The sequence below is a fragment of the Nicotiana attenuata genome, unplaced genomic scaffold (genome assembly GCF_001879085.1).
Source record: "Nicotiana attenuata strain UT unplaced genomic scaffold, NIATTr2, whole genome shotgun sequence".
In the NCBI taxonomy this organism is placed as follows: Eukaryota; Viridiplantae; Streptophyta; class Magnoliopsida; order Solanales; family Solanaceae; genus Nicotiana; species Nicotiana attenuata.
Genome location: NW_017671330.1, coordinates 264,500 through 279,080, shown reverse-complemented (window position 1 = coordinate 279,080; position 14,581 = coordinate 264,500). Strand labels below are relative to the sequence as shown.

Here is a 14,581-nt window from a genome sequence, read left to right as displayed (position 1 = left end):
AGACTGAACAACACTACTATTTCGCTTTGCAAACACACGGGGAAAGTTCTAGGCATCAAATGCACTGCACAGAATATCACAAAACCTTACACACACATGGCACATAACTCACTTAGGATTGGATTCATCAAAACACCCTAGTCAGAGCAGTTAAGCAAATTTAAGATCATACAATTTAAGGTACTTATACAAGAGTCAAAAACTGAGCCTAAGCGTCACAGCCAAAGTACTCACTATTCTCAAGGCATAACAAAGTCAAGAGATATTGCTTCATTTCAAAACAAAACACAATGGCTCCTATTCCCCAAAAAAACTAACTACACCCGGTTCAAATAAAACCCTTGGAAAAGAACCGTGGTTTAAAAAAAACCAAGGGGTAATTGCTACACTACCTAACAAAACAAAAAATTTTTTTGGTATTTTCTTTAGACTTACTTCCCTCAAGAAAACTGTCTAGAAGATCCGTCATCAGGAAAAGTCCAATCTTTTTTAAAAAAAAAAAACACAGCTAAAGTAGCATGAAAAATCACCCAAACAATCTCCGGACCCCACACTTAAAATTGTGCATTGTCCCCAATGCACACCCATACATACAAGAGGGTAAAAGAAACTCCCTGGTAGGCCAAAGGCCGAAGCACTAGCAGTTCATGGGGTACTCAGACTTCTCCCAAGCTTGGTCCTTCGTGTGGGTACCTCACACTTAGTTCCAACCATTTGGTTTGCTGATGCATCCTTCCAATACCTTTGCTTTCCATGCTCCTAGAAAATAAAAAAATTGACACTACAAAAATAATACAATTAAAAAAATAAAAAAAAAATAAAAGAAAGCAATAAAGCTGGGTTACCTCCCAACAAGCGCTTGATTTAACGTCGCGGCACGACGCGAATGACTTTTTGCCTCCACCTCGAGCTTATGAATTGAACCCATAATTTGGCATCAAGTTTTCGGCTATGCTCCAGGGGTGGAGGAACAAATCTAATTGGTCCAAGCAACCATTGTACTATTCTACACTTCTTGGCTTTTAGATGAGGTATGTAGTCCTGTCTTTCTGGTAAGAAAAATTCCAGAATATAGGCACCTTGTTCTTCATTCCTTGACTTCTCAATCGGCTCGGATGACTGTATTTTCATATCGTCATCCAAGCATAATGTAGAAAAATGTTTGGAGTGAGGACCAATGCGCTCACACACATGAACTTCAGGACTTTCAGCATCCTCAACATCAATGATACTAGNGGGCGTTATTCTTTTTGTTAGCACTATCTGAGATCGGAGAGAGAGAGAGAGGGCTTGGATCTTGATTTGAGATCTTCGAGTTCCTCCACGAGTTTGGCAGTTCTTTCCTTTTGGTCCGGGGAAGAACTACGCGATTTTGCTAGGAAATCCCCACAGACGGCGCCAAATTGTTTGCTCAAAAGTTATCACATACCTTATGAGTATAAAACAATATAAATAAATCACGGGAAAATCATAGCAAACTGTAATAATCCATTGGACCAAAGGAAGGAAACGAAAATAAATACTTAGAGTTAAGAGGAGAAACATTAAAAGCCTTTATTGATCATGTTGATTTGGTCTGCCCCTCCATGAAGGGGTTCAACGCCTTACAATGATGTTTTTCTTTCCCATAATATGTTTCTCGTTATATCTCTCTTTCTCCCCTCAATAGTCAGGAAGAAGCCCCCCTTTATGAAGGGGTTCCTCTCTTGGTATTTATCGCTGTGAGCTTCGTGAGCTGGCAATAAGTGGCCGTGACCACGTTGGGGTTTCGCCTTCATGATGACGGACGGGCCGTGGCCTTGTTGATCGAATCAGATAAGGGTTGGATATCGTTAATTCTGAGTGGTCATACCACTAATCAATCATGAATTAGCTTAAGACGGGATTACCTTCGTTAATTATCGTGGGGTCGGATTCTGACCCATACATCTATACCGTCCTAATACGATGTGTGACATCTTCATCAATCTCCCCACCCCCCCCTGAATAATAGACCTAAGGTACTTAAAACTCCCTTTCTTAGGAATGACCTGCGAGTCCAGACTTACCTCCCCTTCCCCTCCTTGAGTCTCGCCACTGAACTTACACTCCAAGTATTCTGTCTTGGTCCTACTCACTTGAAACCTTTAGATACCATGGTCTACTTCTATAGCTCTAATTGTGCGTTCACACCGCCTCGCATCTCGTCAATCAATACATATTATTTACAAATAACATGCACTACGGCACCTCCCTTTGGATGTGGCTCGTCAGTACGTCCGTCGCCGGAGCAAATGAAACAGAGCTGAGCCGATCCGTGATGCAACCCATCATAACCGAAAAATGATTAGGAAAAAACATAGGATATCATTTTTGTTAAACTTTTTCTATTCAAAAGTGTGACAGCATTTCCCGAATCATTAATTGGCGTGCGCCCACACGCGCCGTCCGATGGGCATCGCTCTTTTTCTAAAAAGCTTAGATGGGCGGTTTGTGGGCCTCATGTCGGTGCTTACCCGGTCATCTTATTAGACGTTCATCACTACTACTATACTATTTTCCTTTTTTGTCTTTTTATTTTAAACTTATTATACTATATGATTACTTTTTATTTATATATTTTTTCAAGTATTCGAATTAAGCCGTAAAGTCCCTTGGGCGATATTCGATAAAATTGAAAAGGGAAGTTAAAGTGTTAAACAGTGAGGCGGTGTGGTAATTAGTCTGAGCCTGCAGTAAAAGCTTTTACTTTTTACCTACTCATGGAATCATGATTCTTCAACTGAACAAATTAATCTCATTTCCCATGGTTGACATGAAAATCAAATCAATATTGCACATTTGCACTGTACGTTTTAAGCATGCTCCATTTTTTAATTTAAAAACATTGGACTGTTAGCTGCAGTAGCATCTTAAGTTTCACGAGGAATAAAAAGTTACGTAGTAATTAATAAATAATTTTTTTGTACTGATTTATGAAGGCATTTGTTGTATAATATAGCTACGTGGAGTATTATTTTCCAAATTATTACTTACATTTGAAATAACTAATTATATTCCACCACATTTAAGTTTATATATGCTGTTATCCTCTTTGCACTTTCATCATTGATCCAAAAGGCAACTATGAGGAAAATTAGTAAATAAATGTTTGTATAAATTTTAGTATTTTCAATATATTCACTTTTTCCGGAAATTTTTATTTACTTTATTCGGAATAAGTGTTTATCCATAAAAATTTCAAATCCAATCTGAAGTTGAATTTCGAATTTTTTGTAATTTGAAAAAGTCAAAAAAATTATTTTTCAAAATTTTCATTCCAAATCATTCACAAAAATTCAAAAACAACTCCAATTTGTATTTATATGCAAATATATTTACTCTTTTTCGAAATTTTACAATTATTATGTCCAAATGCCTACTTAATGCCTGAATTCCTTCTTCTATTTATTTTATCAAAAATAAAAATAAAAAAAGAAGAATGAAAAACGGAAAATAGTCTATTTGAGATTTTAACCAATAAAAAATTGACTTTTTGTTAAGAGGACGAAAAGGGGAAAAAAGAAAAAAAAGGAAGAAGAACTCCTTATCATAAAAGAAAAAGAAAAAGAAAAAAAGAAAGATGTCATAAGCAACCATTTTCCTAAACTCTGTAAAATTTTACTACTACAATTGTATTGTTCTTTTTGTTTTGGATTTGCCTACTTTTCCCTCTGTTCATCGGATAGTCCAGCGCTCTTTTTAAGACAACAACAAAGAGGGGGGCGTTGCTCCCATCTGAGATCGATCGCACTCTCTCTACTCTCCTTCCCCTTATTCAAGTTTCAACTCTTAGCGATCTTCTCTTCTCAATTTGATCGAACCAGCTCTCTCTACTTCTCAGATGGGTATGCTTCTCTACTTTTGTCATCTTCCGATCCATTTTATACTACTATAAAACCCCCCCCCAACCCCCCCCCCCCCCCCCAAAATTTGATGATCCATTTGTATAACCGAATGCTATTTATTAATGGGTTTTCACGGTTTAGCCCTTTTCTTGGGTTTATTTAGAAAGATTGTTTTTTTTTTTTTGATAAGTAAGGTAAAAAATTGGCTATTTGTTTATTGGGTCTTTGATTTCTTTTAAATCTTGATCTTGATTGCTTGGTCTTTGTTGATTGCATTTGATTATTTATACTTGTGGTGGACTGCAGTTTGTCTAATTGTTGGACTGAAATTGAATTGCTTTTGATTTGGTGATTTAGTAGATGTAATTGGGTTTACAGCTCGTGCATGCTCTCCAGTTGGAATCGTTTGGTTGCTGAAGATTAACTACTTTAGGAATTATTTTGTTTTGAACTGATACAGAATAGTAAAATTCCTTTTTTTCAATTGCTGTCTATCCATGGAGTTAAAATTGTTATCCTGATCGACTTTCAGCTTTTCTGCATCAACTTTTTATGAAGTATTATGATACTTTATTGAAGGTTGTTAGTTCTGTTCATGTTCATAAGTTGGGTTTTTGTCAACTTCTTTATACTCTAATGCTTTCAGATAATAAGGATGGGTGTTGTTCAACTCATCTCATTGACGGGGATGGTGGCTTCAATGTTGCCGGAGTTGATAACTTCATGAAGGAAGTTAAACTGGCAGAATGTGGTCTTTCATATGCTGTAGTGTCCATTATGGGCCCACAAAGTAGCGGTATGAATTCTCTCTTGAAAAACTCGATAGCTATCATCCATTTACCACTTTGGAATATCATGACTTCAATTTAGCTTGGTGAAGCTAGATGAACTATAGGTCCAGAACTCCAAATCAAAATCATATCTTTATGTCCATGTCTACGTGTGCCTCATGTCTTTGACGAATAGCGGAACTGATCCACGTCTTTGGAGACCTCAAGTCTTATCCCCTCCTCTTTTTTCGGGGTTTCCTTATTGCTTCCTTACTGCTTGAATACTAATCATCATTTAGTGTTCTTTTTGGAATCAATGCTATTATATTGTTTTTCCAATACTGACAAAATTCAACGGGGATTATGCAGGGAAGAGTACACTGTTAAATCATCTTTTTCGTACTAACTTTAGAGAGATGGATGCCTATAAGGGAAGGTATGTATTTAGTGTATTATTTAATTGCTAGAATTCTGCTGTTTCACTGCAGATGAGCTGACGGAACTAAGTATTTTCCAGGTCACAAACCACGAAAGGTATTTGGATGGCTCGGTGTGTTGGCATTGAACCTTGCACCATTGTTATGGATTTAGAAGGAACAGATGGTAGAGAACGAGGAGAGGTGTGTTGAAAATACTTAATATAAGATGATTTACTTTAGCTTTGTTGGTCCATCATTTATATCGTGTGGCGTATTATCCTTATAGCATTTTCCCAAGCGTGTACACCTTTGATAAGGGTTCAGATGACAGGTGCCACTATGGAACAGTTTTTTTTTTTTGCTTAAACTTGTTGAAAAATAAAGTGGCCATCTGTTTATTTGACATCCCCTCTTTCCAGTGTCCTGTATTACATTAGAAGTTAATAAATCCTACATCTCACTCTATAAAGATTAGTTTCAAATCTTTGTTGCTTCCTCTTTGTAGTATCATGTGACAAACTCATTGAGTAATTTTAGACATTTTTCAGTAGATTCCAGTCGATTGAGATCTTTTACCTTGCCCTTCCAATGTTCTTTGTGTTAATAGTAGCAGTGTGTCCGAACTTGTGTATAGATTCATTGCTTGAGATATTGGTAAGTGGGTACCATAAGCTATTATGTGATTAATTTGGACCAGACCAAATTTGAGATGGTCCCTGCATATCCTTGGTTAGGTGGAATAACTAATATTTGAGCAGATCTTTTCTCATTCAGGCTTTATGTTTTTTTTAGGATGACACTGCATTTGAAAAGCAGAGCGCTCTATTTGCACTTGCTGTTTCTGATATAGTGCTTATCAACATGTAAGTTCTTCTATTCTGTGAAATAGATAGTACGTGGACTTATGATAAATTAAAACCAGAAAAGAATTATGCATCGGTGGCTCAAAATTTTAAAAATTCAGGTGGTGTCATGACATTGGTCGTGAGCAGGCTGCAAATAAGCCTCTTTTGAAGACTGTTTTCCAGGTAAAATACAGAGAAGCTTCTTTTTCTGAATATTCCTTCTGGATGTTTTATTACTTACTTTATCTTGAACAGGTTATGATGCGGTTATTTAGTCCGCGTAAAACGACATTGATGTTTGTTATTCGTGACAAAACAAGGGTAAGGTGCCTTCTTCTCTCATAAATGTTTTAACAGGTTAAGGAAATTCTGGCATTTGTAAAACTGCAGGTCCTGTGAGAACTAAGTTGGTCGTTTTTTCACTTTTATTTGTAGACTCCCCTCGAAAATTTGGAACCTGTTCTAAGGGAAGACATTCAGAAGGTACCATATTCATGATTTTCTTATTATGTGTCTCCTTCTGAACTCTACATTATCGATTTTATCATACTGTTCTGGACTTTGTAGATATGGGATTCTGTCCCAAAGCCGCAAGCTCACAAGGAAACACCGTTAAGTGAGTTTTTTAATGTGAGTGGCAGTAAAGTTTGATCTGGTGTTACTTTCTTGCTGTCTATTTGTCTGCTCACGGATTTAGTGAAACTGACTGGATATCCAGGTCGAGGTCGTGGCTCTTTCTAGTTATGAAGAGAAGGAAGAACAATTCAACGAGCAGGTATATGAAAATTGTATTTTTTGAGAATTCGTTGATTATTATATGTTCCTTCTTTAGTAGTTCATATCCACTTATCTTATTTGGTTATTTTGTCTAGGTTGTAGCCAATAATCAAATTAGAAGATCTACTATTTTGTTTAATTAACTCTGGTTTACTTGTTTGCGTCCCTTCTTGTTTCTTTTTTAAGGTGGCTAATCTAAGACAACGGTTCTTTCATTCTATTGCACCTGGTGGGCTTGCTGGAGATAGGCGGGGTGTTGTTCCTGCTTCAGGCTTTTCATTTAGTGCACAACAGATATGGAAGGTTATAAAGGAGAACAAAGACCTTGATCTGCCTGCCCATAAGGTTATAACCCGAGGATCTACTGCTATTGAAGTATCAGTTATCCATGTATTTCTGACATACACGATTTTGATCTAATTGCAGGTTATGGTAGCTACTGTGCGCTGTGAAGAGATTGCCAATGAAAAATATGCTTCTTTCACCACAAATGAGGTACACAGAATTGTTTTGAGGATTATTTAAATTATACCTTGTTCTGTTTTGTCTACTATTTTAAAGATCACCACTTAATTGTTAAGTAATTGACCTTGTTGTAGGAATGGTGTCAATTAGAAGAGGCAGTACATTCTCACTCCGTACGGGGCTTTGGACGGAAGCTCAGCTCAATTTTGGACACTTGTCTATCAGAGTAAGGACAATACTTTCTTGCGGTATAGAATGGTTCTTCTAGTCTAGAAATAAACGAATAATGTCTGGATGCTAGTAAGCATGAAGCTCATCTGTAGTGGTTGCTCCTAATGTGATATTTCTTGCCTTCTAGAAGGATGCATATAAGCGTTCTTGTGGTTAGAGCAAGGAGCACAAAAGGAGAATATAGCTGATCGCCACATTTTCATGTTATTTTATAAAGCTTATGGTATTATGAAAAACTGCGAGAAGAGTATAACATTAAGAAGTTAAGGACAGAAGAAAGACGATTGGTTTTTCTGAATTTTAACTGTCTCTAGTTTCTCTGCAGGAATGCTTAAATTAGTATTCTTATCATGTGGTTCTCCCTTCTTTGATTATCTGATTGTACCAGTTTAAAGATTAAGGTGTTGGAGAAGGTAATGCTGGTGGAGCATGGTGTTTAGATTGATGATACACCAGAACTATGTTTGAAGTTGTGGTGGACCTTATGTTCGTTTAGCATCATTGTTGGAAGCAAAGAGATTTGGATGGCTAGTTTATACATTGTCTTCTATATGTCGTGCTAGAGTGAAGGTTTCTTTTTTCTTTTGATAAATAGTTGTTAGGGGTTATTAGGTATGTGGATATTGTGGCCGGCTATGGATAATCCACCATCTCACTATGTTTTTGTATCTGCATTTACTCTCCGAGTAGAGTGAAATTCTTGGGGTTGCGTGCATAATTATCCCTCTGAATATTCCTACAAAAATGATTACTTAAACCTAGGGTATAAAATAAAGGAAGCAAACTGTTCTCTCAGTGTTTCTCCTCCTGTCCATCTTCTCGTCCTTTCTAGCATCGGAGAATTCCCTCTGGTAAACTACTTTTTTTTTTGCTTCCTCCCTACACCCAGCTCTAATCTCCCTTCGTCCCCCTCTATTACTCTTCTTTGTGGGATCATAAGCTCTCTTTCTCTATGTTCTTTTTTCGGTTCTTCTCCTACACTAATGATGATGGCCTGGTAATACTGCTGCCATGCCCCAGGGGTCTGTGGTGTAGTGGTAAGAGCGCAACGCGTGATATGTGGGTTTGGAGGAAATCACCGTCTGCCGTAGACAAAAACCTGGTATTTAAGTGGAGAAGGGTAGAGGGGTGGGCCCATTATCCACTGATTTCCGAACCTTGCGCCACTGCCCTCGGAGATTTCTTGGTTATTAAAAAAACGGGTTATACTGCTGACATCCTGCCTGGCGTTCTGTTGGCCCATTTTTTTTTGATAAATTTTATGAATTTGTTTGTTCTTTTTTTTTCTAGGCTTTCTATATCAAAACAATCGATCAGCTACGCCTGAGTCATAAATTAGTTGGGGTCCCTCTATGTGAATCCTTTGTATCCATCCACTCTGATTAGGCTCTTTTTATTCTAATATTAAATAATTTATTTTAAGGAAATTAGGAGTTTTTTGAACTTAGAAGTTCTCTGAATCTCTCTCTTATCTCTGTTCTGATATAGAAGTCACTACTAAGTCTAAAAACACCCCTAGCAAACTTTAGATTTGATGCTAAACATAACATAAGCTCCACCCCTGGATAGTTTATACATTGTCTTGTATATCTCGTGCTAGATTTGAAATGTAGAGTAATTTTTTGCTGAATTCATTTCTTCTTACAATTACAATTTTTTTCCCTTGGTATGTTATATTATGATTGTCTTCATGTATGAATATATACATTATAAGCAGGGTGCACATGGAAAATAAGATTTTCTTCTCCTCAGGTATGATGCCGAGGCTACCTTCTTTGAGGAAGGGGTTAGATCCTCAAAGCGAAAGCAGTTGGAAGAGAAATTGCTGCAGGTACCGGGCTAGGCTTTGCTCTCTCTTAAACTTGTTTTACTACATACACCCAACCTTTGGGTATATTTCCTGCATTAAGCTTTCTAATTTTGATGATTGACCAACCAAACTTGTTGGATTCCTGTGTGTTTTATAGAGATATCTTTGGCCTTCTTTGAGTCAACCAAATATATTCACATGCTAAATTTCTAATTTAATGGTACTCCTTGAGCTAATGATGTAAATGCTTTTTCTCTCTCGCTCTAGAAATACACTAATGCTTTACTTATTTTCCTCAAAGCAGAGGGTCATTTTTTTGATTGCGATCGTCTCCTGATTTATCCTTCCTTCTGCTGTAGCTTGTCCAACCAGCCTACCAATCTATGCTGGGACACATACGATCGGACACTTTTGAAAGATTCAAAGAAGCATTTGATAAGGCATTGAAGGGGGGTAAAGGGTTTGCTCTGGCTGCTCGTGAATGCACCGAGTCTTTTATCTCCCGGTTTGATGAAGAATGCACAGGTATAGGCTATAACCTGCTCCTGCGGTTACTGGTTTACCCCGCTTGATTTATATCTTTTCCTCTGAGGAGGGAATATTATCCTTCGCGTGCAACCCCCTTCCCCCAGGTCATAAAAAAGATTTGAGGAATAGCAACTTTCAAGTAATAGACTTGTAGAGCTGACAAACTTTTTTAGTTGAAGTAGTTGCTTACTAAAGATTATTTATTGAAATGTTCACTTAGGGTTGGAAGGTAACCCCCCCACCCCCACCCCCACCCCGCGCGCGCGCCTTTTCTTTTCTTCTTTTATTCTTTTGTTGCTATATGGTACCCATTTCTATATCTTCTTGGATGCATGTAATTTGAACTGCAATGACTGTTGACATATTCTTCTTTCCCTCTCTTGGAGAAATAGCAACTTCTCTGACTGGAGATACCAAACTAGAAAAGGATTTATGCAAAGAGATTGCTATATCACTTGCTGACTTTCAGCATTTATTGGAATCTAGCGTTTATTAATAAATTTTCCTGTAAATACTATTAGTTTTGGTATCGGAATAGTATGTTTAATTGTTTCAAAGAATACACAATTTATAGGAGAAAACAAATCAATAGAAAAGGAATAATCCCCCGATTCCAGACAAAGGGGAATTTCTAATCTAATCTAATCCCTAAGGATACGAAACTTTCCGAACTTAGCTTATCTGATTTGAGCCTATATGATCAATAATCAGATAATACAAATCAACATATCTGATTTGATTTGATCACATATAATCACAATCAGATTTTACAAATCAATAAATACTTTTCCTTGTAGTTAATGAAATGCCCCAAGATTGGAAAGCTTTAATGGGTGGTAATTTGTGTGGGGAGTGAAATGTTGAGCTTAGTGTTAGCAGCTTGCTTTTTGAAATTGACAGCTGATGCATTATTTTGTAGATGCTATTATCGACCAAGCAAAATGGGACTCATCTAGAGTGAGGGATAAGCTGAGGCGTGATGTAGATGCTCATATTGCTGAAGTTTGTAGCGCCAAGCTGGCTGAAGTTACATCCCTCTACGAGGTATGGAGTTTGACAACCTCTATAGTTTAGTATTAATTCTCATGTTGTGGCTATCGCCTGTCTTCTCCTTGTATAGTTTGGAGATCCTCACTTCTTGAGCTAACTTTTGAGGTTGAGTAGGCTCAAGGCTCATTTTCTTAACATTATATCAGAACCAGACCCAAACCTAGACCCAAACATATTCCCGTTGTGTCATCCAATGTTAGACCCTTATGTTATTCACGCACCATATATCCAACTTGCTTGGACAATCCTCACCTCCTCATTTAACTCCTCCTTATTTAACTTTTAGGAGGATTTAGGTCCAAAGTCCATTATATTAAACAAAATTAATGGCAAAACTTGTAGGAACTTACCTCAATTTTTGTAGTGTTCTGTTCTAGGATTTTGAGGTGAAAATGAGGGCATTGGATATACATGGGAAGTTTAATCTTTTCCCCATCTCTCAATAAGAGAACATGCCATCACTTGTTTGCATCTGATAGCTGAATGGCTGGTGCAACATTTTTCTTTGACAAACCGCATTGACCATTTGAGATTCTTTTTTTAGATATAGATATGCCGGAACTGATGAAATATTTTTGTCTAGACGAAACTGAATGAGGCATTAGCTGGACCTGTTGAGGCTCTTTTAGATGGAGCTAGTGATGATACATGGCCAGCAATAAGAAAACTGCTTCAGCGTGAAACTGACACGGCAGTCTCGGGTTTTGCTGCTGCACTTTCTGGTTTTGAAATGGATGTAGAAAGTAGGGAGAATATGGTTTTGCGATTAAAAGATTATGCACGTGGAGTAGTTGAAGCAAAGACAAAGGAAGAAGCTGGAAGGGTCTTGATTCGCATGAAGGACAGGTGTGGACATGAGTTGATCTTGTTCTACTGCTCTGACATAAATTATTTATAATACAAAGTACTATGCTGAGCTGAAAATTATTGTCAGGTTTTCGACATTATTCAGCCATGATCAGGATTCAATGCCACGGATTTGGACTGGCAAGGAAGACATTCGAGCAATTACTAAAACTGCGCGATCAGCTGTATGATTGACTGAAATAAACTTTCCTTTTCTTGGTGTATGGTTTCACGTTTCAATTATTACCTTTAAGTTTGTGCTGACTTCTTTCAATTTTCTCTCAGTCTCTGAAGCTACTGTCAGTTATGGCCGCAGTTCGCTTGGACGATGAGGGCGATAATATAGACAAAACACTTTCCCTTGCTCTTGTGGATGGAAAAGCAGGTGCTTCCTCCGCAAGGAGCATTACATCAGTTGATCCTCTGGCCTCTAGCACTTGGAATGAGGTAATTGGCTTACTTATGTGGTTTGTCTTGGAAGCTATTTGTAAGCAAAAAAATGTGTTCAACAAAAAGGGGTAGACAAGATTCTTTCCCTTTTTGTATGATGAAGTAATCTTTGCATGGTGTAGTTCAGCCCATAAATATTTTCATCTTGTGGTCAATTTATAATGCAGGTCCCTCCATCAAAAACTTTGATTACTCCTGTCCAGTGCAAGTCTTTGTGGAGACAATTTCAGACAGAGACTGAATATGTTGTTTCACAAGCCATTGCTGCTCAGGCAAGATATTTAGATGCTATTGTGCATCTCTTTCTGCTTTTCTCATAGTGCATTCTTGTATGTGCTTTGTTTGATTGTCGGTTATATATGTTCTGAAAGTTTCATTAATAATAGAAGATACAGAGTGATGCTGGGTATTTTGAGTTCATAATAGGATTAGAACATTTGGAGTGAAATCTTGTCCATTGAACATCTGAGATTTGATTTTTGCATCAAACAGTGGGATGTAATACGTGGAGGTTTATTGTCTTTTCATGCTATGTGTGTGAATTCTAATTTCTGAGTGCTGAAAAGTTGGAGAGTACCTACCATCTCAAAAAAAAGTTGGAGAGTACCTAACTACCTTTTTGTGATATCCTGGTCCTGGCATTGATAATCTTCGCCATTTGTTCTTGAATGGTTCTGATTTTCTTTTATTCACTTTCAGGAGGCTAGCAAGAGAAATAATAATTGGTTACCACCTCCATGGGCAATTGCTGCTATGGTGATTTTGGGATTCAATGAATTCATGACACTTTTAAGGTATCCTTTCTGACTTGTAGTTCATCGATTGCTACCCCCCCCCCCCCCCCCCCCCACGTTTTTACAGCATAACATGGTTTAACTCATAGCTCATGTTGGGTTTTACTTTTTTCCAGAAATCCATTATATTTGGGGGTTATATTCGTCGCGTATTTGCTATTTAAAGCCCTTTGGGTGCAGTTGGACATCTCAGGCGAATTCCGCAATGGAGTTGTAAGTGTTGAATTTGATTTTCCTAGAGTTCTAATGTCTGTGTACTTGAAGCAATTCAACTAAATATCCTTATTTAGAAAAAGGCAATTCAACCAGATAACTGTTACAAGCTCTTGTTTGTCGCTTCTTAGAAGATTATTTGAATAATTTTTCTACACTCTTTAAGGACAACAGTGATGAGTTTCAGTTGCAAGTGACATTCTAATAATCCTATCTGACAAAGTTACAAGAAGAGAATTAATGAAGTTCTGATCTTTCTGTGGTGCTTCAGTTCATAAGTTCATTATTTTCCTGGAGATGTTTTACCCTACGTTAGGCAACAACTAGGGAAAGGAAGAGAAAATTTCTTTTCTTTATTTTGCTTGGTTTGGGTGGAAAACAAGAAAGAAAGACGAAACATGTGGCTTTTCCTTCTAGTAAAAAGTAAATTTGTGAGCCGGAAGGGAAATATTCTCTTTCATTTTCTTTTCCATCATCCAAACAAACACAACAACAGAACGGAAAATGTTATAACGTTTCCTTTCTTTCTCTTCATTTCTTTAGTTCCCAAGCGATGCAAGAAGTATACCTTTAGGTTCACGGTCTTTCGGTATTTTTTTTTTTTGTTTACCACCTGGTGTCGGGTACCTGTATTGGAGCCCTGATTAATCGCAGATTCGCGTCCACGTAAGGCTCATTAAAGGGGGAAGCGCTCCCTACCAGGATTTTTTTTCATTATTATCATATCTGATTTGTCTAGGGTGAAACTTTTGAGATAATTGTTTTTTTGGCGATGTGAGCTTCTTTATGCTTTTTTGGCAGCTTCCTGGAGTTCTCTCTTTGTCCACAAAGTTGCTTCCTACAGTCATGAATCTTCTTAGAAAACTAGCTGAGGAAGGACAAGGAGTGGCAAGTGGTGAAACTCAACGTAACCCTGCCGTTGCATCAAAGAGCTTCCGCGGTAGCTCTAGCACGAATGATAATGGTGATGTGTCAACAAGTGCTACATCTGAAGTAACTTCAGAAAATGGAACAGAATACTCTAGCTCCTCGTTACATGACAAAATGCAGTAAGTTATTGTTTATAGAGCCTTTCTTATTCTGCGACAGCAAAGTTTTTATGCTCACCCGGATGCTATATGGTGCGCGATTCTGCCTGATGGCTTTCACCTTTAGAGGCAAAGCATGTGTGAAGAATCAGAAACTAAAGGCATTGATTTTTGTAAACTGGGGCTTGTGTTTCATGAAAGAAGTCCCCACTGAATAGGTTGTGTTTTAGTTTTCTCTTCTTTCTTTTTCTTATTAACCTTGTGCCCACTTTTGCCCCAGCTTATAGATGTTTTGTTGGTAAACTAAGAGGGTCCTCCTTTTCTGGCTTTGTTTTTTTTTATCGTTCTCCTGTTTGCCATCGAATTTTTTCTTATGAGAAGCATAATATGATGTCTGTATTTTATTTATGGATAAGTGATAGAAGATATCAAACTATATTCTAATGAGATGGGATTTTCGTCAAAATCATTAGAGAAATTATTGAATTG

General features: G+C 37.5%; 1 protein-coding gene across 2 annotated transcripts; it reads left to right on the top strand.

Moving 5' to 3' along the window:
- The first annotated feature begins 3,629 nt into the window (after nucleotides 1-3,629).
- Nucleotides 3,630-14,581, top strand: LOC109207608 (protein ROOT HAIR DEFECTIVE 3-like). 2 transcript variants are annotated; one of them, XM_019370553.1, is made up of 23 exons: nucleotides 3,630-3,866; nucleotides 4,513-4,662; nucleotides 5,006-5,072; nucleotides 5,154-5,256; nucleotides 5,848-5,918; nucleotides 6,020-6,083; nucleotides 6,156-6,221; nucleotides 6,336-6,383; nucleotides 6,468-6,530; nucleotides 6,619-6,675; nucleotides 6,864-7,022; nucleotides 7,104-7,172; nucleotides 7,277-7,368; nucleotides 9,126-9,204; nucleotides 9,543-9,708; nucleotides 10,631-10,755; nucleotides 11,345-11,607; nucleotides 11,696-11,792; nucleotides 11,893-12,054; nucleotides 12,225-12,329; nucleotides 12,757-12,851; nucleotides 12,968-13,064; nucleotides 13,866-14,581. In XM_019370553.1, exons 1-23 carry the CDS (start codon nucleotides 3,863-3,865, stop codon nucleotides 14,115-14,117), a joined length of 2,454 nt encoding a protein of 817 aa, XP_019226098.1. In that variant the 5' UTR covers nucleotides 3,630-3,862; the 3' UTR covers nucleotides 14,118-14,581. The 2 variants fall into 2 exon arrangements, with proteins under 2 accessions (XP_019226098.1, XP_019226097.1); XM_019370552.1 differs by lacking the exon at nucleotides 3,630-3,866 and having other exon boundaries at nucleotides 4,503-4,662.

Coding starts and splice junctions, on each gene's coding strand:
- LOC109207608 (XM_019370552.1), top strand. CDS start 4,503: ATGCTTTCAGATAATAAGGATGGGTGTTGTTCAACTCATCTCATTGAC. Junction 9,205..9,542: donor TGGAAGAGAAATTGCTGCAG/GTACCGGGCTAG, acceptor CTTCTGCTGTAG/CTTGTCCAACCAGCCTACCA. Junction 11,608..11,695: donor TTGATTCGCATGAAGGACAG/GTGTGGACATGA, acceptor AATTATTGTCAG/GTTTTCGACATTATTCAGCC.